The 18,987-nt window shown below is 40.5% G+C and overlaps 1 protein-coding gene across 2 annotated transcripts in view; it reads right to left on the bottom strand.

The window, feature by feature from the left end:
* Positions 1-18,987, bottom strand: part of PDE1A (phosphodiesterase 1A) — a 257,318-nt gene that overhangs the window by 60,304 nt on the left and 178,027 nt on the right. For both annotated transcript variants that reach the window (XM_079783074.1, XM_079783075.1), the window contains exon 5: positions 266-448. In XM_079783074.1, coding sequence (XP_079639200.1) covers positions 266-448 — 183 coding nt within the window. The remainder of the gene's footprint in view (positions 1-265; positions 449-18,987) is intronic.

Genomic DNA, 18,987 nt, shown 5'->3' with positions numbered 1-18,987 from the left:
AAACAGTTATTCACAAAAGTTCATTAAAAAGCCAAAAACCTTTGCCTTTAGTCTTTATGTCAATTTAAAATAAATAAAAAGAATAATCCAGGATAGGAAATTTTTGTTCTAGGTAAGTTCATCAGAAGTCCTAAATCTCATTGTAAGTATACTTATGATTGTGGTTTTCCTCAGTAAGTAATATATAGGCTCCCATAACTTTGAAAGTGTAGGTATAGCTTCTGCCTTTCAAATTTTGTCTTGAGATACCAGAAATTTCACATACCTTTCCACAAAAATTCCAGCTTGAACAGCATGCACAATGCTCCGAAATTTTGGCTTTTCCTCGGATTTCTTTTTCATCATCCCCATTTTTCGTGTAAAGGTAGAAGCCAACCAGTCCCGGACTTCCAGTGGGACTGAATCGGACTGAATGTCACTGAGCTCATCGTCAGTATCCAGCAGTCTCCTACAAAAATGTATACAGATTAAAACTTTAGGAGCATTTAGGAAAATAACAATAAAATAAGCATTGCAATGGGATTTAAATACACAAATCACTTTCGGATCATTCCTTAATATGAACTACCCAAAAAAAGAAAAATGATTGGGTTAATATTTGGAAAGCTCTGAATTTCTCAAATTAGTAATCTTAAGGTAAGACTAATGGACTTGAGCATTTGCACATTCCCGATCATCTAAAAGCAATGATACCAGTCTGGAGATATCAATTGTTAATATTAATATTCTAATGGTGAGTAAAACTAAGATGAGATTGGAAAGAAAGGCCTTAAACAGGTGTCTACTAGTAAAGGAAGGAACTGGAATGGGGAAAAAAGAGGGGTAGAAGCCATCAAAGTTGTCTTATATTTAATACATACAGTACAGATGGCACATACTATTTCAATAAGGCCTTTGAGTTTACAAACGTCATTCACGTGTGCTATTTCATTTGCTTTAGGTATCTTTAAATTTTAGGAAAATAATAAGTACTCTAAAAGATATTAATTCTGATAGCAACATCACAGATTGAAAAAATGAAAACAAAAAGTAAAAACAAATTATTTAAAAACTCATTTTAGGTGACAGAAAGAGTGCAAGTGGAAGAGAAACTCCTCCAGTTGTGAGCAAATGCTTGTTGAGGGTGGAGCTCTGAAGGTTTTGGAACTGCTGGCTGAGACTATCCCCTGAGTGAGGGAGGAGGCGAACAGGACTGAAAGCATTGCCCTTGCTGATATTAAGCTCCAGATGCACAATGTTGACCAGACTGATACCATTGATGACTTTCTGGCCATATTTCCTAAACTCATACAACTGTCCTTAAGGTTGGTCAGCTCCAGGGACCCAGAACTTCCTAAATGTCTAAACCAGCAAGAAAGTGTGAGAGGCTCCCCACAAAAGATAAAACCAGCTTTGCAGAGCAACTGGGCTTTGCCTCCAGGAAGAACACAGCCAGCTCTGCCTGTCACTTGATTCGGTTATTTCCTTGTCAGTGCACCAATTTAATAACCTAAAGCTATTTTGGGCACATGTTAGATTTGACCTTTGGGTTCTATTTGCTTTGGTAAATCTCTTTGCACAGAGTGAGGCCTAAAGATTATGAGTCGGTGGAAGGAAGGTAGCCAGAAATGACAGCGTGCGCTAAATTATCCAGAACAAGTCACACACCATCTCGAGAGGACAGGGACCAAGGCAAGGCCAAAAGAGAAGGAAGCCCATCCACTACTACCAAAAAGAAGCTCAAAAGATAATGTCACCTTCTTGATGGGTTGCCATTTTCTAAAATCTCTCAGAGGACCGTCATTTGCCAGTATTTATTTCTCATGGTATTAATCATGAAAGCATTTATGAAATAACGTATGAAAAATATACCCAGTTCAAGTGTTGGAGTTACAAAACTGCATGTATACATATGAAAAGAAGAAGATTTACAGAGTTGGAAGTCAATACTGGTTAATACTTACTGTATGTCATTTTTAATTTTCTTTCGGGCCTCAAGTGTGGATGATTTTGATTTAGCCTTAATACACTGACATTGTAATTCAAAGGAACATATTTTTTTTCTCCTTCTGCCCATTTTAAATTAGATTCCTTAGCCACTTGAAGCAAGATAGTACACAGCATGGCTTGAAAATTTCAGGGCTTATGCCATTTCTTATGCAGTGATCACATAAAACCACAGAGCAGAGCATGTGGAATGAGGACCATTGTACTGTAATACTGTGATGTCACTGTGCTCCAAGAATTCTATTGCTGCCTTGTTTTACCAACTATTGAGTGACAGACACATAGTGAGGTTGTCAATTACTCCTTTGACATTGATTACTTTATGGCTACGTGTCCTAAACTCATAAAGTGTCCTAGCCAGATGGGCAAACATGACAACAATCAGCATATGGAAGTGAGAGTTCACATAGGGATGTGGTGCTCAGGGGTCCGGCAATCCTTAGTCATGAGGCATGATGTCATGCACTCAGAAGGGAAGAGCCTATAATCTCAGGGGGAAAGAGTGATGGGGATTAATTAGTGGATCTGGGGATAAAGGAAGAGTGTGTGCAAAGAGAAAAAGATGGGATATGCTATTTTATAACTAAAAAGGCAAATCTTGAAAAAGCAACAAATAGCTCAGTGATGGCCAGTTTACATATTAACATGGCTAGGTTATAGCCCCAGTTGTTTGGTCAAATGGCAGTCTAAATGTTGCTGTGAGGTATAGTTTAGATGTGATTAATATTTAAATCATAGACTTTGAGTAAAGCAGCTGACCCTCATAATGTGAGTGGGCCTTATTCAATCACACGAAGGCCTTAAGACTTAAGAGATAAGATGGAGGTCCCCCAAAGAGGAAGAAATTCTGGCTCCAGAATGCTTTCTGACTCGATATTGCAACATTACTCCTGCCAGAATGTCCAGCCGGTGTCAGCCTGCCCTGCAGATTTCCACTTTGACAACACCCACCCACCCCAGTCACATGAGCTAATTCTTTAAAATAAATCTTGCTCCTTCTCTTTAGAGCCCTTAGGTTAATATAATATTATACATATTTTATATAAATAAAGACTAAAGATCTATCTATCTACCTACCTACCTACCTATCTAGACGAAGAAAGAATATTTTCAACCTTCATGAACACTATGTGGTAACTGCCAGCATGGGTTATAAATCAGATAGGAGATAAAGGCACAGCTTTGTATTACATTAATATTCATTTAATAAAGCATATCAATCCTAATTCTGGTTTTAAATGATAAAAATATCATTTGCAAGAGACTAAAATGTGTTTTTAACTGTTATGGATCTAAAAATCATACTGTCTTTTCATGGCTTAATAGCTCACTTCTTTTTATTGCTAAACTAGAGGCCTGGTGCACGAAATTCATTCACTTGGGGGGAGCAGGCCTAAATCGGCAGTCTGACATCCTTAGTGCTGCCACAGAGGCGGGAGAGGCTGCCGCCACTGCCACTGTGCTTGCCAGCTGTGAGCCTGGCTTCTGGCTGAGCAACACTCCCCCTGTGGGAGCAGCACTGACCACCAGGGGGCAGCTCCTGTGTTGAGCGTCTGCCCCCTGGTGGTCAGTGTGCATCATAGCGACTGGTCGTTCCGCCATTCGGTCGATTTGCATATTAGCCTTCTATTATATAGGTTAATATTCTATTGTATGGATGTACTATATTTTGTTTCTACATTCAACTATTAAAGGACATCTTGGCTGCTTTCAAGTTTTGGGAATTATGACTAAAGCTGTTATAAACATTTGTGTGCAGTTTTTTCAATTCATTTGAGAAAATACCAAGGAGCACAATGGTGGAACTTATGGTGTTTAGTTTTTTAAGAAACTTCCAAACTGTCTCCCAAAGGGGCTGTACCATTTTGCATTTCCACCAGCAATAAATGAGCGAGAGAGTGGCCAAGCCATCTTCATCTCTTGCGTGGCCCACTGCAGTAGGTCTCTCAGCTCTTGTCCTGACCCCCTTCAGTTTCTTCTTTCCTCTGCAGCCAGTATAAATCCCTTAAAGTATACATCAGACCATACTAATGCCTGATCCATGGAATCCTACATAGCTCATCACAAGCTCTGTCTCCTCCTTCATCTCCTAACCCAGTGGTCGGCAAACTCATTAGTCAACAGAGCCAAATATCAACAGTACAACGATTAAAATTTCTTTTGAGAGCCAAATTTTTTCAACTTAAACTTCTTCTAACGCCACTTCTTCAAAATAGACTCGCCCAGGCCGTGGTATTTTGTGGAAGAGCCACACTCAAGGGGCCAAAGAGCTGCATGTGGCTCGCGAGCCGCAGTTTGCCAACTATGGTCCTAACCAGCTCCCCGTTAGTCATTTTGCCTAAGCAACGCTGACCTCCTTGCTGCACGCAAACCTGCCAAGCTTGTTTCTGCTTCAGGGCTTTGCCCTTGCCGCTCCCTCTGCTTAGAATATTTAACGGAATCTTTGTGGGGATCATTTCCTCACTGCTTTCAGGTAGAGAAGTCTTCCCTGAACCCCCTACTCAAATAGTAAACACCTTTATTCCTTTTTATCCATAGCACTTACCACTATGTGATGTCATGCCATATGCTTATAGCTTGTTTATTCATTTTATGTTTCATCCACTGACTATAAAAACCTTGAGAACAGAGAGTTGTTCTGTTTTTGTGCATTGCTGCATCACCAGCGGCTACAACAGTGCATAGCATAGATTGTGGGATGCACATATACCTGCTAAATGACTAGGAAATGTCTGAAAATATTTGCACTGAACTATTACAAGTAATTAGCTTTGGGGAGTGGAGTGAGGATGGAGATGGTGGAAGAAGCTTTAGTGATTAGAGTGCTGTGCTATTTGATTGATAAGCAGCAGCATGCTGGGAGTAGTTCACTGTTGGCAATCATCTCTTCATTGCCTTTCACTTACTGTGCCCTTGAACAGTCTCTTCACAGTTTTTGAAGCAAATTATGGGGAAACATATATTTGGCATGGAAAATATATTAAACATTTTTATAGCCTTTTGAATTAAAGGTACAGGAATTTAAAAATAGTATGTACTGTTTCCATGCCTTTAGCCAAGGAACTCAGTATTTCTGTTAAATAATAACTCTTTTATGCTCACATATTGAGTATGGTAAGAAATTCCTAATGAAGGCATAAATAAGGTGTAGCAGATTAATTAAGACAATCATTCCAGTTTGGCAGGAAGAAAGTTGAAAGACAAGTGGATAAAACCTAAATTTAAATTAAAAAATAAACCAGTACACCTAGTGGTGCATTTCTCCTCCACCTCTTTCTTCTTCCTTATTTGTTTTCCTTTTCCCTGGTACCTGCCTTGTACACTCTGTCTTCATTCCTCTGAGCACAAGAAACTCTTCAAATTTCATTAGACCATGTCAGATAGGGCAGGAACAAAAACTATAAAGTAATAGAAAATAGTAATCCTGGATTTAGAGAATTATCATTAATAATTTTCCTCTATATTTATCTAAGATGTGAAAATATCTGAATACTTAAATAAGATTATGTTACATGTAAAACTCGTAAGACTATAGTCTGCCCTTATTTTATTTTTGGAATAAATTTGTGCAAGTAGCTTGATAAAATGTGACATCAAATATTATAATGAATTTTTATTTTAAGACATCCAAAAGCTTTATTGCCCTTCATCCAATAGTGTTAGATGGCAGAGTGAGCATAATTCTTTACACTGCAGTGCTCTTAAAAAATTGAAGACTGTGTATTTAAGAAATTAACAACATAAAAGAATCATTGGTGCATTTTCCTTGGGGATTCTTACAATGCACTACATAGAAAAGAATAATAAGGAGTATATGTATAAATGTTATCACCATTGACCTTGGAAAAATGCTTCTACTGGTGTTTGATGTAACTTTTTTTTTAGTCCCAATGGAGTCAATACTGCATAAATATGAACTGTGCTTTTATGGGGGGCTGGCAAGCTGTGAAAAGTGACCCTGCATCGAATCAGTACTCAGCTGATTCTTGGGAGATATTTATATTCCAGATTTTCTCTCGAAATCAGATGACACAACTCCCAAAGGGCTTATATTTTGAACTAGAAAGTTTGTAGGGGAAGGGAATAAAGGAGGCAGCCACGGAAGGAGAGGTCATGGGATTCTGACTCTTACAATTATATCAGTGAAAATATTTCTTTTCACAGTGGACTCTTGGAAAACAATTACCCCTGTATCCACATGGTTATTTCCAGGCAATTGGTGCCCATATATACACCTATCATCCTATCTAATAAAAGGGTAATATGTAAATTACCATCACTCCGCTACGCCCACGATTGGGCCAGCGGGAGGCGCAGGGGGCGGGACTCGGGGTGGCCGGGGTAGCTGATTGGGCTCGCAGGACGCTGAGCTCGCGTGGCCAGCAGCGGCGCGAGCTCAGCGTCTGCGCCATGGCTGTGCTGCGGAACAGAAGGGGCCTCTGGGGCAGCGAGCTCACGTCCCGCCGCGGACCATCAAAATCCGGGGAGCTGGGTGCCTGGCCGCTCCAGCACCAGGCCTTTTGGAAGGCTCCGCCACGCCGGAGGCTTCTGAAAGGCCTGGTGCACCAGCGGACAGGCACCCAGCTCCACCGCGATCGAAAGCGAAAGCGTTTAGGGGACCCTACACGTGCATGATTCAATCATGCACTGGGCCTCTAGTACCTAATAATAGACAAATATGTAAATTGACCGTACCTCCGCTACGCCCACAGACAATCAGAGTATGCAAATTAACTCAACAAAAATGGAGGTTAATTTGCATACGTAGGCACCCAGCAGCCGGGGTCCTGGGAACTTTCTCGGCACCCAGGTCACTCCAAGGTAGGCCCCACGTGGGTCCTGAGCAACCTGGGAAGGGCCTGAGCCAGGGGGCTCCTGGGCAGGGCCAAGCTGAGGCTTGGGGCCAGGGCAGGGGTGGAGCCAGCAATCGGAGGGAGCTGGGGGGCCCCTGCCCAGGCCTAAAGCCTTGGCCAGAGGCTTTTGGCATGGGCAGGGGCTGAGCCTGTGATCGGAGGGAGCTGGAGGGCCCCACCCAGGCCCCAAGGCTTTAGGCCTTGGCAGGGACGGAGCCAGCGATTGGAGGCTATCGGCAATCGGTGTGAACTACAGAGGAAACACCTTTTCTGACTGCTCATTGGCTAAGCTTCCTGTATGCCACTGGTAATATTCTTAGTAACTTGGGTATAAGAATCCCAAAAGGTGATCTAGGGTTTTTCCACCACACTCCTGGAGAAAAAAAAAACGAAGGTCCGCTGCTGGAAGGCTAAGAAATGTCATATCCTGTCCTAGCCAGTTTGGCTTGGTGGATAATGCCTAGGCCTACAGACCACAGGGTCCGGGTTCTATTCTGATCAAGGGCATGTACCTAGGTTGCAGGCTCCTCCCTGGCTGCGGCCAGGTCACGGCTCATGTAGGAGGCAACCAATCAAAGTGTTCCTCTCACTTTGATGTTTCTCTCTATGTCTTTCCCTTTCTCTTCCACATTCTCTAAAAATCAATGGAAACATATCCTCAGGTGAGGATAAAAAAAAAAGAAAGAAATGTCATATCCTATGAAAGACACATCTTGAAAATGCCTAAAGAATGTTGTCATTTTTTCTTGGTGAAGGGTCTATAGTCCGTGTTGATGAAAACACCTTGGTGGCTGTGGTGACTGGCAGTGGCTGCAGCGGCGGGGTGATGGGGCTGGTGCCTTCCCCTGATCAGCCTGGTCACCTCCCACAAAGGAGCTGTCAGAAGGATATCCCCTGAGGGCTCCCAGTATGTGAGAGGGGGCAGGCTGGGCTGAAGGACCCCCCCTCCCCCAATGCATGAATTTCGTGCACTGGGCCCCTAGTTAAGTATTAAAATTCAAGTGCTGAGAGCAATTAGGAGAAACTAACCTCTCAAGTTTGAAATTTTCTTCTGCCTGTTTTACTATTATTACAAAGAACACATTTCAGCAAGCAACTAAGTCATTTAATTCTGCCCCTAACATTTGCTGGGCCCAGGACAGGAGCACATTTCTCCAAAATACTATATAATTAAATAAAGTTATATATCAAGTGAATAAATTATTTAATATGTTTTATCCCTCTACCTTTTATTCTTTTAAATATGTTTTTATTGATTTGAGAGAGAGGATAAGAGAGAGGGATAAAGAAACAGAAACATCAATGAGAGAGAAACATCTATCAGCTGCCTCCTGCACGCTCCTACTGGGGATCAAGCCCACAACCCGGACATGTACCCTGACCGGGAATCAAATTGGTGACCTCTTGGTTCACGGGTCGATGTTCAACTCATGAGCCACACCGGCCAGGCAATCCTCCTACCTTTGAATAAGTTTCATGAAAGCCTGACAACTTGAGTTTGAATTGAGAATTCTCAACTCCTGAGTGAGAGTTGGGCCAGCTGGTTGTGGCTGCCCCTCTGCACTTACCTAACCTTCTGCTCAGGTCCTCAATATAGAAGCAGGTGGACACTGCAGCCTCCTAGTACAATCATCATCAACCTGCCCAGCCTTGAAAGCAGCTGCTTTTCAGCCACTTTTAGGGGTGGAGGGGTATACACAGCAACAGCATCCTGTGTCCCCTCAGGGGAAAGATCTAAGAAGGAAACCCATAAAGGCTTAAAAGACAGGCTTGGGGACCTTTGAGCAGAGAATCCTGGGGTGTTAGTGTCCGGAATACGGTAGAGGGCACATTGTGCAGCATGGGATTCCAGGGTCCAAGTGCCTGGAAGAGGGAGAGGGTCATGGGCTCCAGGTTGTTCTTGGCCTTGGAGACCTATTACCATGGGGCGGGGCACACTAAAAGAGGGTTATTGTTGAGCACCCTGAAATGGGGGCAGTGTCAGGTAAGCGTTTCTACTGACCCTGGGCTAAGGTGGGTATTGAATTCCTAAGTAGTAAACATCTTTCAGGCGAGTCCTTCCGGGATGGCTGGGGGAATTAAGAAAGATTGATCTTTCTGCCGTATGGTTATTCTTTTGGGGTAAGTGGTTCCCTGGTAGGCAAGTTTATTAATATTATTCCTTTGATTAACACATATCAGCTCTGAGCTGACTGTATACCGCCCCCCCCAAAAAAAAAACACCCTAAGGGCAATCATAAAGCTTCACCCAGACTTAGAACTATCTTAAGATAGATATAGATGATAGTGCCAGCTGACTTTGTTGCTTACTTACTATGAAGCAGGTACACAGCCAAGCTTTACCCCACTTAATCCTCATAATATCATCATAAGGAACACAATTACTATCACTATCCCTATTTTGCTGATGAATAAACTTGAGGCACAGACGCCTTAAGTAAGTTGCTGATAATCATACAAGGAGTGGCCATGCCACTTTTTGAGCTCAAGTCTATCAAATTTCAGAATCTGAGTTAACTGCTGAGCTATCCTTCACCTTAAATTCATGTTTTTCTTATTAAGTACCCAGACTACCTTCTCATTCAGACACTATAAATATCAGTAATCATTATTCCCTATCCCATCTCTACCTTGAAATTTAAGGTTAAAAATTTGATTTAAAAAAGTCTTAAATGAGTTTGGCCCACCAGAGAATTTTCAGTTGAAGGAAGCTTAAATTTATTTCCTACAGCTAGTATGTTGCATTATGTTCTCATAGAAAAATAAATCTGTATGGTAGAATTTTAGGGTATTTTGAAGTACAAATAAGTTAAATGCCAGGATAGTAAAAGGAAATACATTTGAAATGCCATATTGACTCTCAGTACCCTACTTCCTCAGTGCTAAATACATCTGAGTTAATTTTCCAGACCACTACCATTTATTTATTTATTATTTATTCCTTGTCTTGTTCCATAGAAGACTTAAAATAGCAGGCTCTCAAATTTATTTTAATAGTTTGTTTTGTTTTGCTTTGTTCTGTGTGTTTTGTTTTTATTTATTTATTTATTTTTGGCAGTTTTCTTTCCTTTTTCTGTCTACCTGGTAGCTTCGCTCAATGTTTCTTTTGGTTTTATTGGTCTTTTTTTAAAACTGTGAGAAGGTGAGCATTATATCTGAGTGACTATAAAGACTAAACATTTTGATCGACAAGTCATTATGGCGACCTTAGCTCAATTCTCAAGAGGCAAATCTTGGCTAAAATGAGGTCAGCTAAGGAGACTGCTAAAGTTAGCTGTGGCTTTCTCCAAGCTAAGGCCTGAGGCGGGCTCTGTGCCTCCTCTGTACCCACCGCAGGAAGCAGAGTCCAGGCAGAGGACCCCACCCCCCAGGACAGGCAGCAGGGGCTGGCGGAAATGTAGGGGAGGACTCTGAGAAGGAATCAAGTTGCTTGGAAAGTTAGGATCAAGACTGTATTTTTGGAGTCAGTCCCAAGATGGAAATGAAGGAATGGGCGAAGCAGAAAACTGCCCTAGGCCTTGCTGGTGATGCTTGACTTCCTACCAGGAAGTCCTCTTGGTCAAAAATATCTTTGAAAATATTCCATTAGGCACAATGCCTGACATTCCGCTAATTGCTAATTTTTTTTTTTTTTAAATCAATGAGCATCCTTTTTCATTAGGAGAACTGTCTTGGCTCTATCACCTTTTAGCTGTGTGGTCTTGGAAAAAATACTTCATCCATCTGAATCTCAGTTTCTTTGCAATAAAACAGAGATCTTCATAGTAATAATAGAATAGAGATGATAATAATAGCATCTCTAGTGGTGCGGGAGGCAACCAGGTGGCCGATCAGGGGAAGGCGAGCAGCCAGCCCTGACCCCCCCATCACCCCTCCACTGCCTCACCCCCCCCCCCCCCCCATCGCCGTCCCTGCCCTCTGCCCGCTGGCACGTGCCTTGGCTGGCCTGGCGTGCCTGCTCACCGGCCCCACTCCCCGCCCCCCACTGACCTACTGGTTGTTCCGCCATTCGGTCGATTTGTATATTATGCTTTTATTATATAGGATGGTGATCCCTGAAAGGATGAGAGATTAAGGACATGGACTTTAGAGCGAGGCAGACCGATGTGGCTGTATGGATGAAGTGACATCAACCATAACCCAAAGGCACTTAAATAATGGAGAAATTTATTATTTTCCTTATCATCAAAGCTAAAGGTAGGTTGACACCAGTAGGGATTATTTAAAGTTAGCATGTCAACAATATCACCAAGGACGCAGGTTTCCTACATCTTTCTATACTGCCAGATTTAGTGTGAGGTGTCGCTCTATACTTATAGCAAGACAGTTGTATCAGTTTCAAGCATTGAACCCAGATCCAATACCCAGTGGCATAGGACTCCTTTTCTATGGAGAGGAAATATTTGCCAACACCCCCATCAGTCTCACTGATGCGAATTACATCACATGACCACGTCCAAACTCACTGGTTAGAAAAATGGAGACTAATTACTGGTTTAAATCAACTAGGATTCACCCATATTGAGCTTGGGGCTGGGGTTGGTCTCCCTGGAATCACTTGGCTTTGTAGAGGAGATTAAATAACTGGAAAAAAAGGTGTTCTATTAGCAAGAAGGGAGAATGGATATTGGGTATGCTCCATTTAAGATTGAACCTGTCTCTGACACTTAATAGTTATATGATCTTTAAGGAAGTAAATTACTTTCTTTATGCCTCAAATTTTTAACTTTATAGTGTAAATAATGTAAGTATATAAGGCATAGGGTTTTTGAGAATTACATATAATATATGTGTAAATTGTATAATATGTTGCCTTGGACATAATTGTCAGTCTTAATTCCTATTGCTATCATTATTAGAAAATAATATATTTAAATTATATATTTTTAAATCCAGGAAATATTTGTTTATATTTTATTGACCCAATATATCACAACAGTGAGGTATTATATAGTATGTGGAGCTTTTTGATCAGTTATCTCTCAAAAGATCTGGTCAGATTTTGTTTGCTTTTTCACTAGTGAGTATGTTTTTTGAAAGTTTGTAGAAAGTAATATGCCACAGATGCACAGAAAATATGAAAATCAACCAAAATGTACTGCAACTTTCTCCAAGCCTGGTTTTCATACCCCATCTACATGGTGAGAACAGCCTACAAACACAGCACTCCAAACAGCCACCCCTCCCTATAACACACCATAAAAATAGAATTCATAAAAGTCATAATTTGCTCTTTAATTTTTCACTGAGTTCCAGCAATGTCTTAGCACATACCCTGAAATTAATTTCCAAATGCTCACACTCAAAAAAACACAAGTGCCCATCTTTATCAATGCTCCCCCAGTAAGCAGTAAGCTAACCCAGTAAGCTAACCAGCCTTCTCTTGTCACCCTCCTGGTTGCCAGGGTAATTGAGGCATGAGCAGGTCTTTGTGGGGGCCTTTGGAACCGTAGATATAACCACAGAATTCCAGAAAAGAAAGGAACTGGAGACTTCATCTCCATGTAAGGAAACCAATGACTGGGGGAAAACAAACAATGCTTGCCCATAGGCATATCATTAATAAGAGCAAGGCCAGGATGGAAGTACTTCAACATCCTCCTCAGACCCTGATTCAGGTCCCCTTGCATGCCGTAGTGGCACATGATTTAGTTTTCACTATAGAGAGGAAACTGTGGTTTAGTTTAAAAAGCACTTTCTTCCATTCCTAATTCTTAGGCATGTGATTTAAATAAAATCGACCTCTTACCTGCCTCATGAGATGCTTGACCACTGGATTGTATATTCAGTTCCCCTGGACATGATTGTTTCGGGGATAAGCATCTTACCAAACTAGAGCCAATGAAACAGAATGCTTCTATTTGTTGGAGCCTCTGGGAAAGAAACCCTTTCTTGTTCCTGCTGCATTTGAAGGTGTGAGGATGTACTGGTAAAGCTTGGAAATACTGCCACTGCCTTGTCTTGCTGCTACTCAAAGCATCAGAAAGAGGCCATTCCACAGCAAGCAAAACAGAGAGGCTAATCCTTTGACATCGTGTTTGCTCAGATCACCTAGGCTTCAAGCCACTAGCCATGGCTATTTTGTCAGAATTTGTTGAAGCTGGTTTGGTTGGGTTTCCAGTCACAATTGAAATAATTATGATAGGTGTTCATTAGTCCAGCGTCTTTCTATTTTCTTTCCTCCCTGCTCCAGCTCCAAGAAGTACACGAGTCTATGTCATCACGATGTGCAGGTGGTAGTGATTAGCCGCAAAGGGTTTCTTCTCCATGTTACTTTGATCACTGTGTTTTATAGCCCATTGGCTCTATTTTAATCCTAATTATTGCAGCACTCTTACCCACGCTGAGCAACTGAGTTTAAGATAAATAGTAATTAATCGTTCTGATTTTACAGGGCTACTCATGTTTTGCTTCTTTGAAGACCTCTGACTGTGTGTGTAACTTGAGCCCATCTTGTCTTTATTTTTTCATGATTAAAACTGCTCTCAATAAATAAATTGATATTTTTCACTAGGAGGTATTGTATATCTTAATGTGTTCTGTACCAAGAAGTATCTGCTTTTTGTTAGCACGCTAAAAAAGAGTGGTTATAATTTAACTTTTACTCTGACAGATATTGTATTACATTTAACCCTCAGATCAACCTTGTGGGGTCAGCATTATACTTATTCTTATTTTACAGATAATAAAGCAAGGAAATACAGAAGTTAAGTAACTTTTTTAAAGCAAGAGAGTATCAAGTGAAGGATCCAGGCTTTGAACAGCCCACTCTTTCTGAACCTGGAGTCTGAGCTCTTACTATGGTAACCATAGGACTTGGGCGGTTTCACACTAAGAAAATGAAGTTGCAAATTGTATTTTGAAGCAGGATTAGTAAGCATAATATCTACCCCTGAGAGTATACCTCCCAATCAGCCACCCACCTTCAGGAATTAGCAATTCATGAAGCCAAGGATGCTACTTTGCCTGGCAGGATCCCAATTCAAATAAGGACAATCAAACGAAATTTTTTTAAAGCAACTGAGCAGCTTTGAAAAACAATAGCCTCTAGGGACACATCTGAAAGCAGCGCTCATAAAATATTGGCATTTGCATTTGAAATGTCTTGTTAAAAAACCAACAAACAGTGGTATTCATTAGGGAATTGTGCTATACTCCCTCAGAGAAGGTCAGAATTCAAATTGTCAGAAACTCTTTTTCTTTTTCTCACTGAAATCATCTTTCAAGAGATATTTTTGTTTTGCTTTGTTTTCTTAACTGAAACCCTACAGTCAACAAGTCACCAAGGAAAATGTGTGTGTGTGTGTGTGTGTGTGTGTGTGTGTGTGTGTGTGTATGCGTGCACACACGCTCACGTCTGGGTTTTAAATCAATTCATAGTTTCTGTTTCCTCCCGCCTTATTAGGTGTCAACCTTTAAATGCAGCCCAATCCAAATCTCAAACAAAAAAATGCTTCTCTGAAATACTCATTGAAACATTCTTTTTCTAGAAAGAGAATTTTCCATTAAAAACATCTCAAAAGTCAGCAGGTTCTTAAAACGTCCCGCGGCGTTTTAAAAAAGTCCCGATTTTTGGAAAGAATGCACAAGCTAGGGAACGGCGAGAGAACAGGAAGGGAATATTCGGTTTTCGGCGGCCATGTGGCTATTTAGCCAGGATATGAGTTTTATATTATTTTTGTTAATTTTATAATGTTAAACTTTAATAATAACAAATAATTGTTGAGAACTGATTATCGAGAACTGCTTATCAAAGTTCGCATTGTTGATCAGTTGTTAGAATTCGACCACCATTGTTTGGACTTAATGAACAATGGCATTTTTGGGGATTGGCAACGACGGAGAACATTTTGTAACTGTCTCTCAGACGATACACATCGTACTGCGTGCTAGTAAGCTAGTTAAACAAGTGATGTCATTACAAATCAGCTATTCAGATAACTTAGGTAAGTAATTTATTTATTTCATAAATACATAAATTTTCTTGAATTTAGCAGACAGTACTCGTATTATTTATATTTTATAGTGGCGGCAAAAAGTCTAGCACCGGCCTTGAAAGTGACACTTATGATTTACGTTACGGCAAATTCAGAGGAAAAATAATACAAGTTAGTATTGTTATTATTTAGAAAGAAATATAGGATTAAAATTAAAATAATTTTTAAAATATAGTTACTTTATAACAACCAAATTAATTTAATTTATAAACTAACAATAAAATATGTTCATGTAATTATGTACCTACTTACTGTGTTTTTAAGCAATATGTATATAATAATTTATAATATAATTTTAAATTATTTTTTTTTAGATTTTTAACATAATGAGTAAGAAAAGAGGATGCAAATTCAACGATAATCTAAGAAGTGAATTTCCTTTTATTAAAAAAACCAAAAGTGATTACAATATAGACCAAATTTTTAATCAAGAACCGCCCCCCCCCCCCCCCCCCCCCCGCACCCCAGGGCCGAAACCGGTTTGGCTCAGTAGATAGAGCGTTGGCCTGCGGACTCAAGGGGTCCCAGGTTCGATTCTGGTCAAGGGCATGTACCTGGGTTGCGGGCACATCCCCAGTAGGGGGTATGCAAGAGGCAGCTGATCGATGTTTCTCTCTCATCAATGTTTATAACTCTCTATCCCTCTCTCTTCCTCTCTGTAAAAAATCAATAAAATATATTAAAAAGAAAAAGAACCCCCCCCTCCTCCCTTCAGTCAATGGTGTCCCGCTTTACCAATGTTAAAATCTGGTCACCTTAGTTTAATAGCCCAAGCCTTAGACTCTAACTCTATTCTTTAAATTACTCTCTATGTCATTTGGTTAAAAACCATAACTTTTCTGGGACTCTCTTTCCTCATATGTAAAATAGTAATGAATAAAGTTTCTATCTCATAGGATTGCTGTGATGATTAAATGAAATAGTGCATTCAAATTCTTAAAAGCACTTTTGGCACCCACCAAGACATAATAATAGGCTATTAGTAATAAATGTTAGGTATTGTTTTTCTAGAATTTACAATTCCAACTATCAGAAAGTTTTACGCTTTGTCATCTAACTTTTCAGAGATCACTGAAAACCATCCAGCTTCATAGCAATACTCTGAGAGGAGCCAGTTAGAAAGGGAAGAGCAATAAATAAGTCATCCCTTTGTTTCTAGTCCAGGTTTGCAATGCCTAAGTCTGTGACCTTTGGCAGACCGTGTTACTTCTGAGTGCTTTAGTTCTCTTATTAGTAAAGTACAGAAAGTAACAATCACCCTGTCAAATGCATGGGATTGTGGTGAGACTAATATGAGATAATGAAACTCAGAGCCCTTGGAAGGTGCTACAAATGAAGGGTATTATTATTAATCCAATTTAGAAATCAAGATGCCATGGAAGCACAGAAGCATTAAAATAAAATAGTGAAAAGTTCTGTGTCATTTGAGTAAAGAAAAAACACCCACAGTTTTACCATGAAGCAGTTAAGCATTTTTCTTCCCACAAGAGAACAATCCTATCTAATAAAGAATGAATATGCTAATTGACTGTCACACCCTCACAAAGATGGTGGTGCCCACAGCCAATAAGGAGGGAATATGCTAATTGACTGCCACACCCTCAAAAGATGGTGGCGCCCACAGCCATAAGATGGCGGTACCCAGTCCCCTCAGCCCCACTAGGGCGGCAGGCATGTGGAACGGCCAGGCCCACCCCCAGGCAGGTCCAGCTGCTCCATGCACCTGCCTCCAGAGTCCCCCAGTCCCCTCAGCCCCCCAGCCACCCAGGACCGGCCCGAGGCTCAGGCAAGCCACCGATGGTGGGTGCCTAGCCACCCAGGGTCACCCGAAGCTCAGGTAACTAGGGCCAGTTGAGGCTTGCGCTGCCGGCAGTGGCAGCAGCAGAGGTGTGATGGGGGTGTTGCCTTCCCTTAATCGCCGGGTTGCCTCCCACCCCTGGGGGCTCCTGGACTGTGAGAGGGGGCAGGCTGGGCTGAGGGAACCCACCCCCTCCAGTGTATGAATTTTCATGCACCAGGCCTCTAGTTTTCAAATAAAAGGAACTGTGCTTTGGAATGTAACATATATTTAAATGAATTAAGGACAATGGGGAACTAAGTTAATAGAATATCTATGAAATTATAACTTCCTGGGAAAGCAAATACAACTAGAAAATTAATAAATCTTACATGTAATAATCTATCAAATGGAAGATGAAACACTCAGGTATACCAGATGGTCAGTATTATGCCTTTATAAGATGAATAATGTAAATAACCAAATGATTCTTAAAGGTAAAATTTTTTAGTTGTATAAATAAATGTAAAAAATAAAATGTCAAGGACAGATTGGAGAAATCTTAAACATGCTAAGCTCAGTAAACTTGTGAAGAATAAAGAGTTCACATGAAAATGAAGGAGCAAGGAAGTGATAGGAACAATGTAAGATTTTTAACCCTTTGCACTCGCTTGCTTTTTTCTCGATTCCTTTATTCTACTCGGGATTTAATTTTTTAAATACCCCAGATTTTACAAAGCGCGGCAATAGAATAAAAAACTGGAGTTTCTTTTCATACAAACTTATTTATTTGGATTTTTTTATATGTCAAATTATTGATACATTCAAAGAGTAATTTGCACTCGACATCCGAGTGCAAAATGTTAAAATTTACACTTTGAATTCTCTTTAGAGGAATCATATACATTTATATATATTCAGTGAAAGTTAACTAAGAACAAAATTCTGCATAGAGTCTGTAATCTAAAAATGTGCCTATGATATTTCTTAATTTATGACTAACCATGCTTTAACAGAGGACTTCCTTTCTGAGGACAAAAAAAATATTACCTGTGCAGCAATGCCCTCACCATGCCATTTTCTGTCCATTAGTAGTGAAAATTCTCATTGATATTAAAAAGTTCAGGCCCAGCCAGTGTGGCTCAATAGTTGAGCATCCACCTATGAACCAGGAGGTCACAATTTGATTTCTTATCAGGGCACAAGCTCAGGTTTCCAGTTCGATCCCCTGTAGAGGGCGTGCAGGAGGCAGCCAGTCAATGATTCTCTCTCTTTACTGATGTTTTTCTCTCTCTTTCCCTCTCCCTTCCTCTCTGAAATCAATAAAAATACATATTTTTAAAAGTTCAGCATGTGATATAGGAAGATCTCCAAGTTCCCTTATTTGAGGGTGGGGATAGTAAAATGAAAAACTGTGTATAGCGTGTAACTTTTCATAAAAGAAGAAGATAAAAATATGAAATAAGTATTTGTAAGAAATTATTAATAATATACATAGGACATTTATAATTTGGGGATTTGAGTAGATTGGGTCAAGGGTAGAAGCAAGACTCTCATGAGGCACCTCTTTACATTATTTTGATTTTTTGAAAATATATTTTTATTGATTTCAGAGAAGAAGGGAAAAGGAGAGAGAGATATAAACATCAATGATGAGAGAGAATCATTGATTGGGTTCCTGCTGCATGCCCCCCCACCAGGGATCGAGCCACAACCTGGGCGTGTGCCCTGACCGGGAATTGAACCATGACCTCCTGGTTCATAGGTTAATGCTCAATCCCCGAGCCTCACTAGCTGGGTTATTTTGATTTTTTTAGTCATGTGAATTTATTACCTATTAAACAACATTGTGTGTGTGTGTGTGTGTGTGTGTGTGTGTGTGTGTGTGTGTGTGTGTGTGTTTAAGCCCAGTACACATCAATATATAAAAACTTCCATCTCACTTCTGGTTTAACATTTCTCACCTTCCCAAGCTCAGGCCTGACTCAGGCAGGGGCACCTGCAGAAGGGAAAGGGTCTGATAGATGTCTTCACTCTCCCTGTTCTGACTCCTGTCCCACTAACTCCACTATTTTTCATTGTTCAAAATGTGGTGGTGGGGAGGCAGTAAATTATAGAGGTTAAAGGGTCTTACAAGACTCCTGTTTGTCATCATCTATGTGACAAATAGCTAAATGCTGGTTATTTTTTCTCCTGGGAAACTTTGTGGGTCCTTCAGAGACAACTCACTACACCAAGAGGGTACCTTGAATATTATATATTCTCTAATATTTGGGCTGAATTTTTATGATTTCTACCCTGGCTCTTATATCAACAATCACCCCATGCAGCCTCTTTTTTACTATCTGAAGTTAGTTTCTTTGGTTACTCCTTT

This window comes from Cnephaeus nilssonii (assembly GCF_951640355.1).
Source record: "Cnephaeus nilssonii genome assembly, chromosome: 10".
NCBI lineage: Eukaryota > Metazoa > Chordata > Mammalia > Chiroptera > Vespertilionidae > Cnephaeus > Cnephaeus nilssonii.
The sequence above is the reverse complement of the archived record's forward strand: the minus strand, read 5'-3'. Positions and strand labels throughout refer to the sequence as shown.